We start from the raw sequence: 23562 nt of genomic DNA, 5'->3' as shown, positions 1-23562 counted from the left end.
TAGGATATGAAGTCCTGTGTAAACGCAGGTAAGCTATATGTTTGCATAAGCTTTTTTTTCTCCCTTCTACTTCAGTGCTGAAGTTTGAGCCAAGAACTCAAGAATGCCAAGCAAGCATTCTGCCAATAAACTATATCCTTGGCACTTGGTATTTTGAGACAAGGTCTTGTAGCATCCAGGTTGCCCTTGAACTTGAGATTCTGCTGCCTCTGATTTGGCTTCCTAAATGCTGGGGTTGCAGTCATGAGCCACCAGGGCCAGCTGGGTGCTCTTACTATTTTGTAACCAACTAAGCAAAAGGAAAAAAAACAAAAGTAAGATTCCTTCTATCTTTAAGGTTAAACTAACCGGCTAAGGAAAGTACACCTTTTAGGTCTAAAAGGGGTTACAGAGTAATAAAATTACTAAAAATGGATTGGGTGGGTACAAGGATGGAGATGATGAGCTCCTAAGAACAGCACTCCGAGGCAACTCTCCTCATCACAACACTACATTTCCAAGTAGGTTTTAACTGTTTAATAGCACTACTTGAAAGTAGGTGAAGGATCATCTGTCTAAAAGTAATATGTGATAGAATTGACCAGGTGAGAATAAGCTATCTTTGAATGTACATAGTATGATTATGTTAAAAAAAAAAAAATTGCTAGAGTTGCCATACATAAACCTACTTCAACCAATGCTTAATCAGTTTGCAGAGTTCAAAGTCATTATTTCAGTCTTACTGAATTTATATTCACTGGCAACTTAAAGGTGCCAGTCTGAAATTTTAAAGTTAGGAAGTAGTATTATTTAAAATAGTACCAAAAAACATGAAATATTTTAGAAATAATCTTAGCAAATATGTACATTGTAAAATTTGTACATTGAAAATTATTAATTGGGCTGGAGAGATGGCTCAGTGGCTAAGAGCATAGACTGCTTTTCCAGAAGTCCTGAGTTCAATTTCCAGCAACCACAAGGTGGCTCATACCATCTGTAATAGGATCTGATGCCCTCTCTGGTGGGTCTGAACACAGCGACTATATACTCACATATATAAAGTAAATAAATCTTTTTTTAAAAAGGAAAATTAATTGCTAAAATAAATGGAGACCTAAATAGATGGAAGTGTTTTAGTCTGTTTGAGTTCAAGGCAGTAGTAGTATTGCAGTATCAGGTAGCCTCACATTGGAGCATTGTTTCATTTCAATCCAAGAAGAAATCAGACCTTTACAGAAATAGACGAACAGATTTATTGTGAGCTAAGGTTGTTTAAAAAGAGGACACAGGACTAACTGCATGGCTTCTGGACTTACTTTAAAGCTACTGTGGTTAACGTTGCCTGTACAGTGGATAGAGCAGAGCCTAGAAAGGGATGCTTAGACCCAGGTTTATGTGTATGGACATTTGTTTGCCTGTATTTATCTATCTGAGTACCAGTTAGGTACCTGGCACTCACGGAGGCCAGAAGAGGGTGTCCTATCACTGGATACAGAGTTACAGATTGCTGTGACTATCCTTAGGTGCTGAGAATTGAACCGAACTCTTAGCAGCCTAGTGCTCTAACCACTGAGCTGTCTCTCTAACCCAACCCAAAAGAACTCAATGTTTGCAGTTCTTTTTTTGAGACAGGGTCTCTCTAGGTAGACATGGCTGGCCTTGAATTCATAGAGCTCTGCCTGCATCTGCCCTGGATTCTCCAGACTAAAGGTGTGCACTACTACCTACTGCTTAATTGACTTATAAAAAATTATTATAAAAAGTTATATGAGGACATTGTTTTAAAGTATTGAAGTAATTCAGTGTTGAATAGATTATTAAACAGATAATGTGGGATTAAAACACCTCAGGTATTCACTTGCTAAAAAGTAAATACATTCCTATACCTCACTCAGTATATAAAACTAAGTTGAAATGGGGGTAGACTTAAATGTAAAAGTTAAACTAGAAAAACCTCCAAAAATTTTTTTAAGAAAAATCATTGTGACTTATTACATAAGAAGTAGTCACAGCACTGGTGAGGCAGAAGCAGGCAGATCTTTGTGATTTTAAAGACAGCCAGAGCTATAGAGACATCCTGCTTCAAAACGACAACAAAAAAGAACAAAAACTAAAAGATGAGTCCAGGGCTGGGAAAATAGATTTGATAAGTATACAGCCTATACAAAGACAGTTGACAGCTCCATAATAAGATGGGCAGCTCCATATTTTTGATTGGACAGAAGATTTGAATGAAAGAGTAAGAGCGGCACGTGAGCTCATCTGCACCATCAAGGGCATGAGGTCAAGTGCACCAAGGTGCTGAGGATACTGGAGACGTCATACTCAGCTGTCAGGTGCAAAGTGACAAAGGTTGATTAACAAGTTAACTGTATACTTTTCTTTTTTATATTTATTTAGTTTGATTTTGGGGGGACAGTTTCTTTGTGTAGCCCTGTCCTAGAACTTGCTTTATAGGCCAGATTAGCCTCAAACTCAGAGATCTGCTGGCCTCTGTCTCCCAAGTGCTGAGATTAAAGGTGTTTGCAAGCGCTTGCTTTGTATACAATAAAACAGTTCTGCCATTTACCCTAGGAATGGAAAACTGTATTTACCCAAAAGACCTGAAAGTGACTGTCCATAGTAAATATAGTCTAATAAATAAATAAATTAGAAATAGCCCACCAATTTGGCAAGTGAATAAACAAATTATAACACATTCATCAGTGTTTAGAAACAAATCAATAACAGAGATGATTTCAAAGGCAGTTTATGCTTGGGGGGGCAGATACAGAAAACTACATAGTTGATCTATTTATACTACTCTAGGAAACATAAAACTGTAGGGATTAAGTGGATAAGTAATGTCAGCAAAGCAGGAGGGAGTTAATAATGAAAGTGGGAATTGTTTTAGGAAGTGGAAATACTAAGTCTCAAGTGAGGTTTGGGTAGTTAGATGACTAGGCATTTAACAGAATAGACTGTCCAGTCTTAAAAAGGGATACATTTTATTGTATATTTAAATTATATTTGAATAATCCTGGCTTTAAAACATTGCAGAGTCTATGCTAAGTGATGCATGATGTAAGCCAGTTCAGCTTTGCATAGCTCCAGCCTCAGACATAGCATTCTTTTTTCATTTAAAATTACTGATAGTCTAAAATGAATGATGTATATACTTCAGGTATTATTATTCCCAATAACTACCTGTATTCTGAGCCAGAAATAGAATTTAAGTGAAGCTGTGTACAAAAAACAAAATTGTAATTCTGACAAGTCAAGTACAGCCGAGGAAGGAGAAGGGGAGGGGGAGAATGAGAATGAATGAGTAAAGATGTTAAAGCTGGACAAACAGCACTCTACAGAAAATGAGGCCTGCAGCGAGATCCACGAGGAATAAACAAGTGTGTCACAGACAGGTGGTGTGGAGCTTCAGAATCGGCTTGGAGGTTCAGCAGGGGAGCCAGCTGCTTCCATACCCTCATGAAGACCAGCCCTCCTCTATCTAGGGAAGGTTCAAGAGGGATAAATGTTTGGACATCCAGCTCAGCTGAATCGACCCTGGCAGTTAACCTGTTGATAGATGTCATAGCTAGATCACCCTCACAGTCAAACTATTGTAAGAGCCAGAAGTGGTGGATGCCTCCAAGAAAACCATATCTTCAGACACAATAGGACTGATAGACGTATGAATTCAGAAACTGACCAAAGGCACAGCTAAGACCAAAACCTCAGCACAGAGGAAAGTAAACATACCTCACCTCTAACCAAAAGAGGACTGGGAGGAATCTGGGGAGGAAAAAGAATGATCAAAATATACTGTTTAAAAAATTAAATTAAAAAAAAAATGTTGAAGAGAGTGTAGGTAAGTAGTAAAAATTGGGGCTGTGTCAGATCAGCTAGGATCTTAGAGGCTGTGTTGAGAGATTTTAATTATCATTTAAATTTTGCTGCATAGTAAATCACCCTTAACTCAGAGGCTAAAGCCAAAAGCATTTATTATTTCTCATGATTATGAGTCTGTTAGGAAGTTTGTTAAGCTACATAGCTAGTTCATGGGGTTGACAGTTGATATGGTGCTTCATGAGAGAAGGACGAAAGGCAGGTGATGGTACAGAGTCTGTGAGGACTGCTTGTTACATACACATTTGCTACTCTGGAGCCCAAAAGAAGTCAACCAAAACCCACGAGTGTGGGCAAGCAGAGTTCCCAGGAGTGGCCGACTAACCGTGTGTGGTTCCAGAGTACATGTTCATTGCTGCGTTTACATACCATAAACCTTGGAGCTATTTGGTTATGCCAGGCTTTTAATGGGATGGCTTTAATAGATTCTTTTCATAAAGAGCTCAAACCTATATACTTTGTTTTCTGTATAGGTTCAGCGAACTATTGCCAAACAGATTCAGATGGTTCGACAGGTTGGTAAAGGCCGCTATGGAGAAGTATGGATGGGTAAATGGCGTGGTGAAAAAGTGGCTGTCAAAGTGTTTTTTACCACTGAAGAAGCTAGCTGGTTTAGAGAAACAGAAATCTACCAGACGGTGTTAATGCGCCATGAAAATATACTTGGTGAGTGTCTTACGCTTTGGTAAGGTCCTCACTCTGGCAAGGTTCTCAGGGTACGCAGGATAGCCTGCCGTGTGCGTGTAGATTCAAATGTTTGTGTAGCTAAAAATCTAGTAGACTTTACAGTGAACTACACAACTCTTTCCTGGATGCCAAGAAAGCATCTTACGACTCTAAACAACATTGAGTTTCAAAAGGAGAGTAAGGGCTGCTTTGTTGAACTTAGGTAATAACGGAAGCCAAGTGTTGGGCAGAGAACTTCAGTGCTTTTCTCGGGTAGCTTTAACTGCACGGAGCTTTTTTCCTTTCGTCATTAGAGAATCTCAATGTGTGACTCTATTGTATTTTTATACCCAATATATGTTCCTATCACCACCTCATTATATAGGAACGAAATACTGTAGGTATCTGATGAGTGGAGTGTAAATAGATCTAGCTTTTCTGAGTTTTCTTTTCAGCTGCTATTTCATTATCTCTTAAATTGTAAAGTGCATTGCTTATTGCCATGTACAGATATTCATTTCCTGTTGCTACTATAAAGTATCATAAACTGAGTGGTTTAAAAACATCAGAAGTATGAGTGGGTGTGATGGTACACACCTTTAGTCCTAGCACTCAGGTGGATCTCTAGGTTCAGAGATAGCCTGGTCTCCAGAGCGAGTTCCAGGATACCCATCACTACACAGGAAACAAAAAACAAAAATGTGTCTGGGAGGGATGGACAGACAGACGGAGGGAGGGGGAAAGAGAGAGAATGAATTGAGATGGGGAGATGGTTTACTTGTTGAAGGGGTTGCCTAGTTGGTGAAAACCTAAGTTTAGAATGTATGTAAAGAGTGAAGTTTGATGGTGTGATATGGAAGTTTGGAGACATGTAGAATCCTGGAGCTCTGACCAGTAGCCTCGCCTACCTGGCAAGGTTCCAGGCCAGTGAGACACTTAGGTCTCCAGGGGTGTGAAGCAGCAGAGGACCGACACCTTAGGTTGTCCCCTGACCTCCACATCCACTCACACTTCCATTCGTACATGGACCTGTGCATATATAAAAGGAGATCACCCCTCAGTTTTAGGGTCCAGAATTTTAAAATGAAGCTGTTGGCAGGGCCATGCCTTCTCTGCAGGTTTCTTCCTGGCTATAGGGGTCGTTAGTGTTCTTTGACTTACAGACAGCCCTCCTCTCAGTATTTCATACAACCTTCTGACCACATTCCCATCATACCAAGGGACACTGATGAGGGAATTTGTGTCCAGTCTTATCATGGAAATGTAATTTTATCTACGAAGATCCTTTTTCTGATGTAACTTAAAATATCTATTTTTCAACTTGCAATTGAAAGCTTTATTTTGAGGATTCAGGAGTGGGTTTTGGGGTTTGTTTGTTTGTTTTTCTGTTGTAATTAGACAGTCTTACTCTGTAGCTTGGGCAGCCTCAACTTGTGCAGTCTTCCTGCCTCTGTCTCCTGAATACTGGGATTACACGCTTGTGCTCCACTCCCTGATACAGAACCTTTTCAAGAGAGAATCATGTAGGTAAATAGCACTTGCAGGATATTATATAATATATGATTTTTTTTCTTAGTCATATTATTATCACTGTTGTGATTAATGTTAGGATTATCATAAATCAGCTGTATGTGGTACACATGCTTGTAATCAATTTCAGCACTGAAGAGGCTGAGTCAGGATGACCACAAGTTTGAATACAGCCTAGACTACATAGCAAAACCCTGTCTTTAAAAATACTGTAAATTTGCACTGGAAAGATGGCTCAGTGGTTAAGAGCACATACTGTCCTCGCAGAGGGCCTGAGTGTGATTCCTAGCACCCATATTAGGCAGCTCACACCTGCCTGTAACTTTAGCTCTAAGGGATTCAATACCTGTCTGATCTCCTTCACAAACCCACACACACAAATTTAAAATACTGTACATTTATTGTAAACCTAAATCATAGAAAATGAGTTCTTGGTGATGCTTTGAAAACATTTTGCTAGTCAAATTAGGATAATATTTTTTATACATAGTTCATTCCCAATATCCTAATGTGCATCTGTAACTGCCTAGTGTCTCAGCAATCAACTAATCCTTTAAACTCATTAACCAAACAGGTTTTATAGCTGCAGACATTAAAGGCACTGGTTCCTGGACTCAGCTGTATTTGATTACTGATTACCATGAAAATGGATCTCTCTACGACTTCCTGAAATGTGCCACACTAGACACCAGAGCCCTACTCAAGTTAGCTTATTCTGCTGCCTGTGGTCTGTGCCACCTCCACACAGAAATTTATGGTACCCAAGGGAAGCCTGCAATTGCTCATCGAGACCTGAAGAGCAAAAACATCCTTATTAAGAAAAATGGAAGTTGCTGTATTGCTGACCTGGGCCTAGCTGTTAAATTCAACAGGTAAATGGTTCTTTGTCCACTGTTTGGAAATTATCTTGTTATCTAACAGGTGCTCAAGGTTGTTTCTTTTTCTTTTTCTTTTTAGAAAACTGCATTTTACGATTATTACAGATTGAACCAGGATCTTATGTCTGCTAAGCACACACTCTATTACTAAATGACATTTCCAGCCTCTACATAATTGTTGATTTCCTTTTTTTATGCTTTTATTTTAGTTTACCTTTACTTGCTCTTTTTGCAGATATAGTTGTCCATGTTAAATATAAAATAACCTGTAACCTAAATAATGAGCATTAAGTTGGCTTCCATTTCATCTGTATTTTAAAAAAGTTATAAAGCTGTTTAGTGGTGGCTCACACCTGTAGTCTTAGCATTTGGGAGGCAGAAGCAGGTGAATCTGTGAGTTCCAGGACAGCCTGATCTACAGAGTGAGTTCTAGGACAGCCGAGGCTATACAGAGAATGCTGCCTCAAAAAAACAAAGCAAAAACACCACAACAAAAATAGTTATCATGAACATTATTGAATCTTAGACATATCACTCTGTTCTTGAGCACTTGCATAAGTATTTTTGATTGGGGTTCAGGAGTCGTCCCATAAACCACATCCATGAACACTGATCTGTCAGACCGGGGTAGTTTATTGAGTGTACACCCCAAGACTAATTGATCACAGTTCAGAGCTGAAGCTAAGACCCCTAATAATTCTCAGGGCCAGCTTTTAAAGGCTGGCCCTTTAAAAAAAATCACAATGAGCTCATATACAGGTGCTGGAAGCACTGCCCGGTGGTCAGCCCTGACTCAAGGTATTCTAGATATAAGCGTTTATATTAACCTTTAATTTAATGGGTCCTAAGTGAAGCTTATGGTTGTGGAATTCTTTTTTGTTTGTGTGTTTTGTTTTATTTTGTTTTTCGAGACAGGGTTTCTCTGTGTAGCCTTGGCTGTCCTGGAACTCACTTTGTAGACCAGGCTGGCATCGAACTCAGAAATCTGCCTTCCTCTGCCTCCCAAGTGCTGGGATTAAAGGCATGTGCCACGCCCCGCTTTTTTTTTTTAAATAATTTATTTGATTTTATGTGCATTGGTATGAGGCTGTCAGATCCCTTAGAACTGAAGTTACAGACAGTTGTGCGTTGCCATGTGGGTGCTGGGAATTGAATCTGGGTCCTTTGCAAGAGCAGTTTTTTAAACCTCTGACCCATCTCTCCAACTGCCCTGGAGTTTCTTAAGGTTAACAAACCTTATAACATCTAGAACATAACAGAGTTTGTGGTCAGCCTGACCCTGCTCTGAGTCAAGTTTCTTTTCTACATCAGTGACTGGCAGGCATTTTATAGCAACAATATGAAATAGCTGGCAGACATAAAGCAAAATGGCTATAAATGGACAAGCCTCATCAATTTTTATTCATAATAGATTTCTAGATAAAGGAGGCTACTGGAAGAGTTTCCATATATTAACTTAATGGCATATTGTGTATAATACTGCTTCAGAACAGTATTGTGTGTGAATTTACACTCCTGTAAATAGGGGAAATAATTAGGTACTTTCTTTTGATGTTGTCAGTTTTCTAAAACAATTTCAACTATAAAAATTTCAAGTGACTGTTGAGGTAGTTGTATTTAAGAATGGAGCAGTTGTTTCACATTTTAGAATTCATTTAAGGCCAAAAGGTAAAAATATTAGTTGACTAGATGGGGGACTGGAGAGACGACTTTGCAGGTTAGAGCACTTTCTGCTCTTGCAAGGACCTGAGGTCATCTCCTAGCACCTACATCAAGCTTCTCAAAGCTGCCGGGGGATCTGGCCTTCCTAGACGGCTGCAGTCACTTGGTGCATATGAACTCATGCAGACACACATACATGCACATAAAGAGTGAATATATACTTGTTTTGTTGTTGTTCATTTTGAGGCAAGGACTCACTTTGTCCCCCAAACTGATAGGGAACTCGGTGGACCAGGCTGACCTGGAACTCTCTGAGGTTCTCTTGGCCTCAGCCAGTGGTGGGATTAAAAGCATGTGCCACCATGCCGCCACACCTAGCTTTTGTTTTATTATAATTGTATAGGCCATCTCAACTTATCTTCTTGATCATTAACAGTTTTCTTTTTGTTATTTTATTATTAAATGCCTAGGCCATAAGCTTTGGCTCATTTCCTGACTAGCCCATAACTTACTTAGCCCATTGAAACTATTCTGCCTACCACTTGGTCAGTTACCTTTCCTTCAGTCCTGGCCTGTTGCTTTCTTCATTCTCTCCCTCAGTGTCTAGCTCAAATCTCCTTGTGCCTCTCTTAAGTCTCCTTTTATTCTCTCACTATTTCCCAGAATCCTCTCTCTTCCTGCCAGTGTCCCATCTATTTCCTACAAAAGCTCATTGACCATCAGCTTTTTTAGTGACAGGTTGCTTGTAAGAGATTGTCGCTACAGGTTGAGGTTTTGGTTTTTGGTTGGTTTTTGGTTTTTGAAGACAGAGTTTCTCTGTGTAACCCTAGCTGTCTGGAACTTGCTTAGTAGACCAGGCTGGCCTTGAACTCACAGAGATCCACCAGCCTCTGCCTCCTGAGTGTGCAGACTAAAGGCATGCAGCAGCACCTCTTGGCTTTTTCTTTCTCTTCTTCCTTTTTTTTAAAGCTTCACAAATTAACTTGTCAGCCAGGCATGATGGCGCACGCCTTTAATCCCAGCACTTGGGAGGCAGAGGCAGGCGGATTTCTGAGTTTGAGGCCAGCCTGGTCTACAAAGTGAGTTCCAGGACAGCCGGGGCTTCACAGTGAAACCCTGTCTCGAAAAACCAAAAAAAAAAAAAAAAAAACAAATTCACTTATCATCCTTGAGCGGGGGGCCTCTGTCATCTTCTCTGCACCAGTTTTAGTACACGTGCTGCCATAGTGAGCACCATTAACTGTGCTCTTGACACCAACAGTGCTTGTTGGCATAAGTACTCATCATGTTTACTGAGACAGAATACCTGGCCAAAAGCCAATGAAGGAAGGGAAGAACATGGTGACGGTGGCTCAAGACAGTGCATGCAGTCAGAAAGAAGGAGAGATAATTGTCTTGCTTTTTCCCTTTTCATTAAGTCTGGGCTCCAGTTGATGGGTGGTGCTGCTCATATCCAAGTTAGGTCATTCCTCTCATACTGAAACACCTGGAAATACCCTCAAAGACACACAGAGTCCCGTGTCTGAAATGATCCCCACTCTGTTCAATAGACAGTTAAATTTAAATTCTGTGAATCCACCTCTTGCCAACTTGACACCCAAACTTGACATTTAAGCTGTAGTATTCCACCCTTGATTGTTAACATTCATGATTTATCTTATGGTAATCATACAAAATGAACCTAGCTCTACAGAGTCCTTGAAGTCTTAACAGTTCTAATGTTGCTCAAAACGAAGATTGAATGCAAGGTGTGATGGCACAGATCGCTAATCCCAGCACTTGGGTGACAGGGGTGTGTGGATCCTCCTGAGTTTAAGGACACCCAGAGCTATGTAATAGACCTTGTCTCCAAAACACAAAATCATATAAACAAACCAGCAACAAGAACAAAAGCCCAAGGTCAGAATTTCTCATACATTTGGCACAATTCCTTAACTGTTAGCCCTATATGAGATCAAAACTAAGGTAGATATTTCTAATACACTGTGTCACAGAGTAACCATTTCTATTCTAAAAGGAACGACTACAAACACAGCAAGAAAACTTGACTAGAGCATGACTGAAACCCAGAACATGCATAGGCCTTGCAGCTCCATGTCTAGCACCTGACTCTTAGGATAGCATCACCTGGGCTCTGGGGAACTTAGGTAGCCCATCCACTGTTTTGCTACCTGCAGTAAAGGTACCCTCTCTTAAGCTAGCTCTGTTTCGTACTTGTAGCTTTTCTTTATTGGACATTCGTAGTCCTAGCATCTCCTGCTTCCTGGATGTCTTATTTTAGGGACTTTTAACTCTGCTACATAGTCCATTGAGAAACCTGGATAAAGCCTCTGTGGCTGTATCACCTTTGCATGTGCTCCTCCTGCTGAACCACATGGCAATTCTAACCAATCTGCTTTCTCATCATGTAGTCAGTTTGGCTCCTTTCTGCTTCGTCTATAGGGGGCCTGTCTGTGCCTTGACAGCTCACACTGGGCAGGGTTAAATCAAAAATGTTTCTTAAATCATACTTTCCTAATTAAAGAGATGATTCTGTAGTTAACTGCAATTTCTAGTTAGGAGATTTAAAATTCATAAATGTATATATAAATGTATAGTGATACACACACACACACACACATATATATAGTTCATAAATATAGAGTGACATATGTTATAATTTACTTGCACAATTTCTAAAGACAAAATCTTATCACTGTCAGTAGCTCTCTGACTCAAAGAAACTTGGCAAGTCCTGGTTTTAATTAACCTAAGTAAGCCCATTCCTTTACACTAAGTGCAGATCAGTACACTGAAAGGTAATGATTTGTGGGATAATAAAGACAGTTCATGGAAATGTAATCACATGATTGAGATGCCTTGGCAACTTAGAACTTGGCTGCCATAAATGAATGAACAGAATACCACAGTGTGAATTAGTGGCCTGTACTTCAACTCATTCTTTGCATGTAGGTTCTACCTTTGTGTGTGTTTGCAGTGGTTCAGCAAAAACCATGAAAATAATTTTATAGTATCAGAATGTTATTCAACTTTGTCTTTTGTTTGTTTGTTTTTCGAGAGTGAATTCCAGGACAGCCATGGCTTCGCAGAGAAACCCTGTCTCGAAAAACCAAAAAGAAAAAAGGAAAAAAAAGAAAAAGAAAAAAAGAAAGAAAACTTAAAAAGTCATTTATTACTGATTGACTATTTTATAGATATTACTTTGTTTATAATATAAGTAAATTAAATTGGATCCATGAGAAATAAATTTTTTTTGAGAAATAAATTTTAATTCTGCATCCTTTTTTGTTTGTTTGTTTGTTTGTTTTTGGTTTTTCGAGACAGGGTTTCTCTGTATAGCCCTGGCTGTCCTGGAACTCATTTTGTAGACCAGGCTGGCCTCGAACTCAGAAATCGCCTGCCTCTGCCTCCAGAGTGCTGGGATTAAAGATGTGTGCCACTACTGCCCGACTTAATTCTGCATCTCTAATGTTAAGATGATTGTATAAGAATGGTAAAAATAAATTATTTTTCTTTTATTTTTATACTCATTTCTCAGATATAATTGTCTGTACTTGTACTTTTCTTATATAAAATTTTGTCATCTTTTTTAAAGATAGGATCATATGTAACCCAGGCTGGACTAGAACCAACTATTTAGCCAAGATTGACCTTGAAATTCCGATCATCCTGTCCCTACATCATTAGTGCTTAGTGTTAGGATGCCAGGCATGGATCACCACGCTGGATTTATGTGGTGCTGAGAATGGAACTCTGGGCCTACTGTATATATACAAACAAGCACTGTGCCAGCTGAGCCACACCCTAGGCCAGTGTTGTTATCTTTTGATAAAAACAGAGCTTCTTTGGTGACAGAGCCTCAGCTGAATTTATGAAAGGTATTTGTGTTAATCCAGTTTAGTGTGAAAAAGTCAGTTAGTGATTTGTGGCAGACATGGTACCAAGGCTCAGAACAGTTGTCCCAGATCCTGCTTGGGATGTTAGTTTATGCAGCATATAAAAACTATAAAGGTGTTCAACTTTATAAGAATGTACAGAGATGAAATATTGTTTGGTCCTCAACCTGACTGTTGTCTTCCCCATGTCTTAGTGATACAAATGAAGTTGACATACCCTTGAATACCAGGGTGGGCACCAAGCGGTACATGGCTCCAGAAGTGCTGGATGAAAGCCTGAATAAAAACCATTTCCAGCCCTACATCATGGCTGACATCTATAGCTTTGGTTTGATCATTTGGGAAATGGCTCGTCGTTGTGTTACAGGAGGTAAGAATTTGAAAAGTGTTTCCGATTGTATTTACTTGTCATTTAAAAAATAATTACCTCATTTGTGTCACCTGGGTCAGGGTTTCTCAGGACCACTCTCAGATCCTCTGGTTTCATCAGAATTACACACATAGTTGTCTAAGGGAAAAGTGTCAAGAGCAAAGCTCAGAAAATCCAAGACAGGTTCCCAACAGCCTTCTCCAGCGTCTTCAGAGAAGACACGTTTCATTCCTCCCTCAGTCAGCTGTGACTGAGACTCGGTCTGCTCAGCACGTACATTTGCTCTGTAGCGTGGGCTAGAACTCCATCCTCTCAAGGAAGTATGTTCAGCATAGCAGCAGTGTTTGCACCGACTGTCAGCCAGAGAGCAGTGGGCAGGGACTCACAGGTCCCTGCTTTGTGAGCTTGCCCACAGATCATGGTCAGCCTCTCGCCCAGCAGAGAGCAATAGATATTCACTAGTAGGCACAAAGAAGTAAATTTGCACTAAAAGTTTTTTTAATTAAAAATAATCTTATTTCTACTCATTTCCTTTGATTTTTAAGTGTTTCGTTTCTTGTAGCCCAGGCTGGCTTCAGTTCACAGTCCTCTTGCCTCAGAGTGTTCTACCCTCAAAAGAAACACTGTCATTGCGATAGACTTTGTCTGTCAGAGGTAGGGAAAGTAATGGGTCATAAATAATAGAGAAACATATTTACTATTATTCAGATTGTGTTTCTTCTTTATATAGGAACCATTCTTAGTTCCACAATTCAGTGAGAGATGCTGTATATGTCAGCTGAGAGTAGTCCTACTACCGTGGATTTGCTCACTGTTTTCTCACTCCCTGCAGGAATCGTGGAGGAATATCAATTACCATATTACAACATGGTACCCAGTGACCCATCCTATGAGGACATGCGTGAGGTTGTGTGTGTGAAACGCTTGCGGCCAATCGTGTCTAACCGCTGGAACAGCGATGAAGTAAGTTGGAGCCAAGTCCCTGTAAAGTGATGAGTGAGTGCCAAGTTACTCTATGCTCACCACACTCTGTCTGCATTTCTCTTTAGTGTCTTCGAGCAGTTTTGAAGCTAATGTCAGAATGCTGGGCCCATAATCCAGCCTCCAGACTCACAGCTTTGAGAATCAAGAAGACGCTTGCAAAAATGGTGGAATCCCAGGATGTAAAGATTTGACAATTAAACAATTTTGAGGGAGAATTTAGACTGCAAGAACTTCTTCACCCAAGGAATGGGTGGAATTAGCATGGAATGGGATGTTGACTTGGTTTCCAGACTCTACATCTACATCCTCTACATCTTCACAGGCTGCTAACAGTAAACCTTACCGTACTCTACAGAATGCAAGATTGGAACTTCAAACATGTCATTCTTTATATATGGACAGCTTTGTTTTAAATGTGGGGTTTTTTTGTTTTGGTTTGGTTTTGATGCTTTTTTGGTTTTTATGAACTGCATCAAGACTCCAATCCTGATAAGAAGTCTCTGGTCAACCTCTGGGTACTCACTGTCCTGTCCATAAAGTGGTGCTTTCTGTGAAAGCCGTAAGAAAATTAATGAGCTCAGCAGAGATGGAAAAAGGCATATTTGCCTTCTACCAGAGGAAACATCTGTCTGTGTTCTGTCTTTGTAAACAGCCTATAGATTATGATCTCTTTGGGATACTGCCTGGTTTATGATGGTGCACCATACCTTTGATATGCATACCAGAATTCCTCTGCTGCCCTGGGGCTTAGAAGACAAGAATGTAAAGGTTGCACAGGAAGGTATTTGTGGCCAGTGGTTTAAATATGCAATATCTAATTGACATTCGCCAATTTCATAAAAGCCATCCACCTTGTAACTGTAGTAACTTCTCCACCGACTTTATTTTTAGCATAATAGTTGTGAAAGCCAAACTCCATGTAAAGTGTCCATAGACTTGGACTGTTTTCCCTCAGTCACCATTTTGTTCTCCTTTTGGTAATTATTTTTGTTATAAAAAGCCTCCTATCCAGAATTGGAGCTCTCTGTCTTGAACCATACTTTGAAAGAAACGCCTCTTCCGTACTGCATCTGATCACAATGTGCATACCTGTGATCAAATTCTGGAGTCTTTGTTCTCGGTACCTTCTAAAAAGGAAAGTTGATCCTCGTGTAACATGCTTTTATTTTCAGAACCTGCACAGCTGTCATTCTAGCCATGTTTTACCTACACACTCAGTTCTATACAAGACAGCCCATACGCTGTGTCTCACATCTGATCCTTGATGGGAAGTGTTTTAAAGTAGAACTATGTATGAATTTCAGAATTCATGCATTTTAAAACTTCACTAAGATATTGTCTCATATCTTTTATGAGAATGTCAGCTGATTTTTTTCAACTAACAGTAAATGTATTTTAGATATCTAAATCTTTTGAAATTTGGTTTTACAATTTCTGGTCCCTAATTGTGAAGACAAGAGGCAGAAGTACCCAGTCACTACCCATATTTACACTGAACATTATTAAATAAAATGATGTGTATTTTATTATAAAATAAATATAGGCCTTGTTATCTCAAAAAACAGATCTGGTTCAAGCTTATTATACCAATATCATACTATTTAAATGTTCTAAGCAAACAAGCCATGTGAGCATCAAGTGGCATTGGCTCTTTGGATGAAACATAAACTAAAGGTGATTATATCAGCACATAGAGCGATTGAAATTAAATGGGAGGCAGGTAGAGCATATGTCTATCTGTCCACCTACAGGCATGACTAAACTACAGCTCATATTCCACAAATTTGAGATTTGTCTTGCCTGTTTTGTTTAGTGAGTCTCATTTGATGTACCTAAAGCCTGAGAGTACTGAGGTCTGATTTTACCTACGTCCAGTTAGCCAGGATATATCTTTCCTGAATAAACTAAATCTTTTTTGTCACTTATCATCTTAATGATATACCTAAGGAATAATTCTTTGGCATGTTTCAGTTGTGCGTGGCAGCCACTGTAATGACTTCTCTAAGAAAGGCTGTCAGGAGTTAATTATAAGGCAGGCACTGAGCGCTCCAGTCACTGCCTTCCCACGCTGCCATCACTGCACTCATGGGAATCAGTGATGTTCTCGAAATGGCAAACGCTGCTGCTTTTCCTTATTTGGAATCCTAAAATCAAAAGCTGCATTAAACTTACTCTGTTCTCTTCTCCCTCTCAGCTGTAAATGTAAAATTCAGTAAGTAAAATATTTAAAGAGTGTATCAGCCCTTTGGCCAGTGAGATAGCTCAGTAGATAAAGGCATTTGCTGCCAAGTTCTCAGCCTCAATTCAGACTCTGGGGGACACATCGTGAAGGGGGAGCCAACTGCCCCATAGTTGTCCTCTGACTTCCACACACTCCATGGCTTGTGCCCCTCCCCCCCAGACACACACCATGCACTCCACAAAACTCGTTTAAAGGAAAAAAGAATAGAACCCACTGTGTAATGGAATAAGTATTATGTAGTTACTTAACAACTTGTAAAAATCTGGAAACTATGATTTGGTTCCCCCTTTGAATCTAGAGTTTAAAAAACAGATGGCTAAAATCAGCCATCATTTAAATAATTAAAAATAAAAGCCCAAAACCCCAAACTGCCTAAATAAATCCCAAGTAATCCAGGAAGCCGTCATGTGTGGTTTGTATGACCAGTAGCTCTCTGGTACAGAGCATGTTAAGATTTGCCCCAGCCTGATTCTCTGAGGTTTCTGCAGCACTGAGTACTGTTCTGAGTATAAAATCTGAACTGATTTCTCTAGGAATACTGTAACAAAAAGATATTTTAGTCAGCATGTTGTTAACCTTCCAGTGTCTAGAAACTTGACTAAGCACATAAAGTCACCTTTTGCTGTCATCATCTGTTGTCCTGGAATGTGCCAGTTTTAATTTATTCATTCTAATGATACTCAATTTGCTTTTCTTTTTTAGATATTTTTCTTGTTTAGAGTAAAAGGACAAATTTTTCAAGAACCATGCATCTCTGATTTGGCCTAAGGTCAAATTGGATATTGAGTAGTCTATTCCAGGGCAGATTTCCTAAGCAATACACTTGTCTTTTCAGCTATGTATTGTTTTGAAATGTTTCCAAATACCTAAGATAATTTCAACAGAGGTGTAAGTCATGTGAAAAGAAAGGTGATGTAGCTCTTGTGGTAATGACACAAGTTGACTTGCGTCAGTTGTTAAGCAGGGACAGTTCTCCCACCTCCTGGCTGTAAGGAGTGGAAACTAGGCAAGCAGTGTATGAGTCCACAGAGGACAGGAAGGGTCATCCCATAAAGAAAGCCTGTGAGTATGGCTTTGGCAAAAAATTAGACATAACACTGTACTTTTAGGTTGTACTCTGTTCTTTCCTTTCAGTGGAATTATTTAAGCTCTTTAGTGGCCTTTGTTTTTCCCACTTAAAAACTAAAATGTAGCATATATTGTATAAAATGGAAATATTAATAGCTTAGGGAAACTGTACATAAGGCATTGACAGGTTTAAAAAAAAGCATTTTTATTATGCAGTTGTAAAACACCAAAAATATAGATTCATCTTTGATATGTAACACTAAATGTATTTTGTACAGCATCTGATTTGAAAGGTGCCTTATTAAGTTTACCATTAATTGCTTTGTTCTATATACAGATTATGTCCAATGTATCATTTTTCAGTAAATAACCTTATTTTAGTATACTTCAGTGATGTTTTGTGATGCTGTTCTTGGATTTACTGTGTATCAGAAGTCACCTGTTGAGATTTTGTACGTAATGTAAGTGTGCATCCCTACACTGCTGCGCTTGCATTTCGTCTTCTGGAAAGTCCTGGAGCATGGCCAGGTAAGTGCCGCATGCTTTTCCTTTATGTAGATGCCAAACCCACCTTAATGAGGGGATTGTTTTTTCCTTCTATACAAAGAAGGAAAAAAAAAAAGCCACATTGTTTTCTGGTTATAAAAATGTGTGTTTATGACAGAACATTGGGAAACAAGAAAAGAATAAGCAAATAAACTGCTCCATTTTATTGCCAGATACCACTATTGACATTGGAAAGTTTCTCTCTTTTTTTTTTTCCCCCATAACATTAAGATTGTGGTATTGTATTATGTATCAGTTGAAAAATCAGTACCATATATTGACTGGGCATGGTAGTGCACTCCTTTGATCCCAGCACTTGGGAAGCAGAGGCAGGCAGAGCTCTGAATAGCAGAGGCTAGCCTGGTCTACAGAGTGAATTCCAGGAGAAGCCTGAGATTACAGAAAAACCCTGTCTTGGAAAAGAAAAACACCAAATACATATTCATCCCCTTCGATTTCACTCCCACAAAAGAAGACCTTGGCCCATACAGGCCTGTGCCTCCCAAGTAGTGGGGACTTTAGATGTATACCATAGAACTTAGCTTTAAAAATAGAACTTTCAAGCCAGGGGTGGTGGCCTTTGGACTCTCAGTGAGTTCAAGGCCAGCCTACAAAGTTCTAGGACATCAGACCCTGTCTCAAGAAAGAAAGAAAGAGAGAGAGAGAGAAAGAAAATAGAGGAAATAACTTATTTCTGTGGCCTCCTTTTTGTTATTTTAATTATTTTTGTTTGTGGTTTTGCTTTTGTTTTTTGATTGGGGGGGTGGTTTTTCGAGACAGGGTTTCTCTGTGTAGCCCTGGCTGTCCTGGAACTCACTTTGTAGACCAGGCTGGCCTCGAACTCAGAAATCCAACTGCCTCTGCCTCCCGAGTGCTGGGATTAAAGGCGTGCGCCACCACACCCAGCTTTTGCTTTTGTTTTAAGAAGAGCGTAGAATTGGGTCTTGCTTGTAGCCAGGCTAGCCTCAAGCTCTGTGTGTATTCTAGTTCTGAACTGTATCTTCATCCCCTTTTCAGTAAGACACATATTATGTACATCACTGTACATAAGCCCTGTTTTCTCTTAGATCCTAAATGTAGACGTGTATATTATAACATTACTAAAGGAAAGTTATGGCTCTGGATGTTGTCCTATCATCTTCAAACATTTTTGTTTGATAAGGTGCCTTAAAGTGTCTGTGCAGTGTTCCCGCTGCAGCGAAGGGAACCCTTGGATAGCGTTCATTTATCCACAATGCCTTATTTTCCCACCTGGGTTGAAACTTGCCACATGCCAGGTACTGTGTGCACTAAGTTCCTGTTTGCACCGTCTGCTGTTTCTGACTTGTCTCCATCTTAAAAGATTCTGGTTTATGTTATTCGACAGCGTGCTTAGAGACTGCCCATTTCATTTAATGTGGAACAGTGTTTGTTACTCTTCCTTGTTGTGACAGAATGCTGAGTAATCAGCTCAAGAGAAGAAAGCTTTGGTTTCCTTCAGTTAAAGAGGCTGTCAGTCCATTGACCAAGAAGGCATGGCAGCTGGGCTTGGTCTATGGAGGTAGGAATGTGTGACTGCCTCTTACTAGTGTATCAGGAAGCAGAGCTGAGCAAAATCAGAAGCTGATAAAGCCTCCAATTCTGTTAGCTAGGCCACAGTCCAAGTTTCCACAGACTCAAAGCTAGCTTGGCGATCACTCATTCATGAGGTGTTTGTCTCATAAATACGAAGGCTTCAATCCCTAGAACCTGGGTGAAAAATCAGACGTGGTGGTCTGGGGTCTGAGGTGGCAAAAGACAAATCGGGGCTCACTGGCCAGTACCCCCAGTCTACTTAGCCTCAGGCCAGTGAGGACCAGATTGGCTCTGAGCAGGTACATAGCAGCTTACAACCATCTGTAACCAGTTCCTGGAGATCTAACATCCTCTTTTGACCTCCCTCCCTTAGGTGTGTATGTATGTGGTGTACCACATATGTGCCTAGTGCCCACATTGGCCAGAAGAAGGCGGTAGATCCTTTGGAACTGGGTTCACAAGTGGTTATGAGCTGTGTTGTAGGTGCTGTGAATCAAACCCAGGTCCTCTACAAAAGCAATACTGGTTTTTAGCAGCTGAGCTATCTCACCAGGCATTCCCTTTATTTCATTTTTTGGGATACGGTTTCTATATGGCCTGGCCTGACCTCAAGCTGGGGCCCTCCTGCTTTAACTTTACAAGTACCTAGGTGAGTGCCATCAGGCCCATCCAGAGCTCCTGTGAGGTATGTATCTTCTGGATGTCTCTTGTATATTAATAGTCTTGTTTATTTTATGTGCCATTCTACCCTCTGGTTTTAGCCATGTACTGAACTTTTTTTCAACCAGATTTAACAGTTTTTAAATAATTTTCAGCTGCAGGAACTTATAAATATACTACAAGGGATTCCACTCACCCTTCATGCGGTTCTCGTTAACTTATCATTTTATATAACTGCTGTGTGAGGTGTAACTGGGAGGTCACAACAACACGTCCAAACATGCACTGTGCTGTTTAGAGTAAATTAAAGAACTTACACTCTCTGAAGACTTTCAGGAAAATTGGCATTGATGCCATAACAACAGTCAACAATACCTGCAGGCTTCATTCAAATGTTTCCAGTTCTAGTAAAGACATTCTGTGTGTGTTTTTCTGGTGTGTGGCATGCTCTGGATAATGTAATGTATTCACTTCTTGGGTCTCAAGATAAAACATGTTTTAAGTTACCTTTTTTAGGGAGGTGGACCTGTTCTTCAAGCTGAATTTGAATTTGGCAGTCCCTGTTTCTGCCTCTACGTGGCATCATTGCATCCCAGTGAGATGCTATGGCCTCTGCATCATTAACGTTAGGACCAGCCACTTGTTTACTATGTGTCTTAAGGTTTCCTGCAGCTATAATAAAAAGCATTGAAACCAAAAGGAACCTGGGAAAAGGGTTTATATGACTTATACTTTCACATCACAGTCCATACTGAAGGAAGTCAAAGCAGGAACCTGGGGGCAGGAAATGAAACAGAAGCTATGCAGGAGTGCAGCTAACTGGCTTGCTCGCCATAGCTTATTCAGCCTGCTTTTTAAATACCATCTAGGACCATATTCCCAGGGTTGACATTGCCCTGGGTGAGCTGGGCCCACATCAATCATTACTCAAGAGTATGTACCACAGATTATCTCTTAGGCATATTCTCAATTGAGAATCCCTCCTCACAAATGACAAGCTTGTATCAAGCTAACATAAAGCTCACCAGGACACCATGATCACTTCTTTGTGTAGAGTTGCCATTCTGTTTCTATGAGCACATTGTTGGGGGTGCTTTGGGCCACACAGGGCTTATATACCAGTGGTTGCTACGTGGTTTTCTATTGCCATCATTCATCTTCAGTTTCCATTGACAGTGTGTGAGCAAGTGCTTTCCTTACACAGCTTATGGACTTCTGGGTTCCATTAGGTCATGCTGTGTTGATGCTCAAATTGACCCATGCTTGTCTACAAGGATCTCCTTGCACAGACTCATGAAGCCTCTTGACACATGCGCCTCATATTTTGAACATTTATTTGAAACACTGGGAGGTATGAGCCCCGCAGTATGGGATCAGCCATTTTTTTCAAGGTTGGATGGGGTTTAGAATTAAGCCCTGAGTGGCTTTCCACTGCTGTGAAATGACCAAGCCAACTCTTTAAAAGGACATTTAATTGGGGCTGGCTTACAGGTTCTGAGTTCAATCCATTATCATCATGGTGGGAAGCATGGCAGCATCCAGGCAGGCATGGCACCGAAGGAGCTGAGAATTCTACATCTTGTTCTGAGCATAAACAGAAGACTTACATCCTCAGGTAGCCAGGAGAAAGCTCTCTCAAAGTCCACCCCCACGTTGACACACTTCCTCCAACAAGGCCACACCTGATAGTGGCACTCCCTGGGCCAGGCATACAGGCAATAAGCCTGGTTTAAGTTTCCACTTTCCTGAGGCTGGTAATGTAGCTCAGCAGTAGTAGAGCACTTGCCTACCAGATAGGAGGCAACACAAATTTTTAGAAAAAAATAAATAACTTCCTCTATTATTTCTAGAGATGTTTATATTCCCAACAATTCAGTCTGTTAACTTTGGGGTCTTGTTCATGACTACTTTTTCCATAAATGTTTGACAAGGAGTATAGTTGCTCATCTCTGCATTAATCTGTCCATCATCTCCCTGTGATAGAACAATACCAATTAGAAAAGAAAAGCAATCCTCTTGTCTGCTCCAACGGAGCTTTCCCTCCACCTTTCTTTTAGCCTTCTTCCAGAGAGTTCTGTCACAGTCTGGAGTTTTCCTGATAAAGGATGGGAAATTCAGGCTAAAGCAAGACGAAGTGCTTTCATGCTTTTGACTTAAGATGAGCCTTAACATATTTGAGGGACCCTTTAAGAATGCCTCTATCACCACCCCTACCCTTGGAACCCTGGGCCTGGTGCATGCTGTCAAAAGACTCTCCCACAGTACCATGTAACGATCACACCTTAGACTGTGCATCCACAAGTAAGACAGTGAGTATCTGGCTATGATATGGTGATTTTGGCTCATGTGAGGTCACCCTGTAACCTGTGGTTCAGCTTGTTGCCTCCAGAAGGTCAGCAGCTGACCTGTATTGGCCTTAGGACTGGCTATATAGTTCTTGTTCTGCCCCTGAACTCCCAAGTGATTTGGGGCGGTTTAAGCTTGAAGCTCTACAGCAATCCTAATAGGGTTGTAATTTCATATTGCCAACTCATTCTGTAAAATAGGTCTTTTCTTTCAGTCTTTTCGGAGAATCAAAAAGCCATCCTGATGTGGTACTCTTACATAGTTTTTCAGGAGCCACAAGTCTTTTAAGCTGCCTGGGTCAGTCCCATGTCTACCTGGAGAGCACTGGGGCATCTTCACTTGACATCGTGTATCTTAATACAGATGAGACTCCATCAAAAGAGTTTTGGAATTCTTAGTAATCTGGGCCTGGGGAGAGGGCTCTGTTAATTGCCTGCCATGCTAGCCTGAGGACCTAAAATTGGCTCCCCAGTACCTATGTAAAAAGCTGGGTGCAATGTGTGACTGTAATCCCAGCACTGGGGATGGGGACATAGAAGTAAATCTCAGGAGCCCATTGGCCAGGCAGTCTAGTGACACCAGTGAACTCCAGATCCAGTGAGAGACCCTGCTTCCAAAAATAAGATGGCAAGTGACTGAGCAAGATGCCCAGTGCCAACTTCTAGCTTCCATGCACCACCACCTATGCAAGCATGTTTGTATTCACACATACATACAATGTTTACTGAACTGTCTGTAAAAAGACATGTGGCTTGAACTCGATGTTGAGGCTTTGTAAAATGTAGTCAGGCGTGTTTTATCACATCAAAAGCATCCCTGCTAAAAAACATTTCACCTCACTCCAGATACATCCAGAGTGCACCATACAGTGGTGGTGGAACACCTGACCCACTAGTGCTTCTTACCTAACTCTTCCTGTGAGGGTTGGCAACATACCATTTCATGATGGAACTGATTCACACTATATTCTATGCCAGAAATTCTGAATGGAAGTCTTTAATGATGAGACTACATTACCCTAGCATCACCAACTTACTCCTCAGAAGGGACTGGCCAGTGTCAGCAACATGGAGAACAAGAGGATAGCCAGGTCTGCCAGCAACAGGGGTGGCCTGCCACACACAGGTCACCCCAGGCTTTGGTGTGCCCAACCACACATACCCTGGTCCAGAAATAGTCTTGACAGCAAGAGCTCTACTGAAATGAACAAGATTCAGAGATATGGTCAAGATCAGAGTGCTGGATGAGAGCCGTTAACCGTTTCGCTACAGATGGAGTGGAGCTTAGCAGAATTGTGGC

The 23562-nt window shown here is 40.6% G+C and overlaps 1 protein-coding gene across 5 annotated transcripts in view; it reads left to right on the top strand.

The window, feature by feature from the left end:
* Nucleotides 1-17409, top strand: part of Bmpr1a (bone morphogenetic protein receptor type 1A) — a 90424-nt gene extending 73015 nt beyond the window's left edge. For all 5 annotated transcript variants that reach the window (XM_029468796.2, XM_085828548.1, XM_029468794.2 and 2 more), the window contains 5 exons: nucleotides 4335-4527; nucleotides 6632-6929; nucleotides 12688-12863; nucleotides 13696-13826; nucleotides 13913-17409. In XM_029468796.2, coding sequence (XP_029324656.1) covers nucleotides 4335-4527; nucleotides 6632-6929; nucleotides 12688-12863; nucleotides 13696-13826; nucleotides 13913-14038 — 924 coding nt within the window. In that variant the 3' untranslated portion in view covers nucleotides 14039-17409. The remainder of the gene's footprint in view (nucleotides 1-4334; nucleotides 4528-6631; nucleotides 6930-12687; nucleotides 12864-13695; nucleotides 13827-13912) is intronic.
* Nucleotides 17410-23562: the final 6153 nt, after the last annotated feature.

This window comes from Mus caroli, unplaced genomic scaffold, assembly GCF_978045245.1.
Source record: "Mus caroli unplaced genomic scaffold, Mus_caroli_1 scaffold_12, whole genome shotgun sequence".
Taxonomy (NCBI): domain Eukaryota; kingdom Metazoa; phylum Chordata; class Mammalia; order Rodentia; family Muridae; genus Mus; species Mus caroli.
The sequence above is the reverse complement of the archived record's forward strand: the minus strand, read 5'-3'. Positions and strand labels throughout refer to the sequence as shown.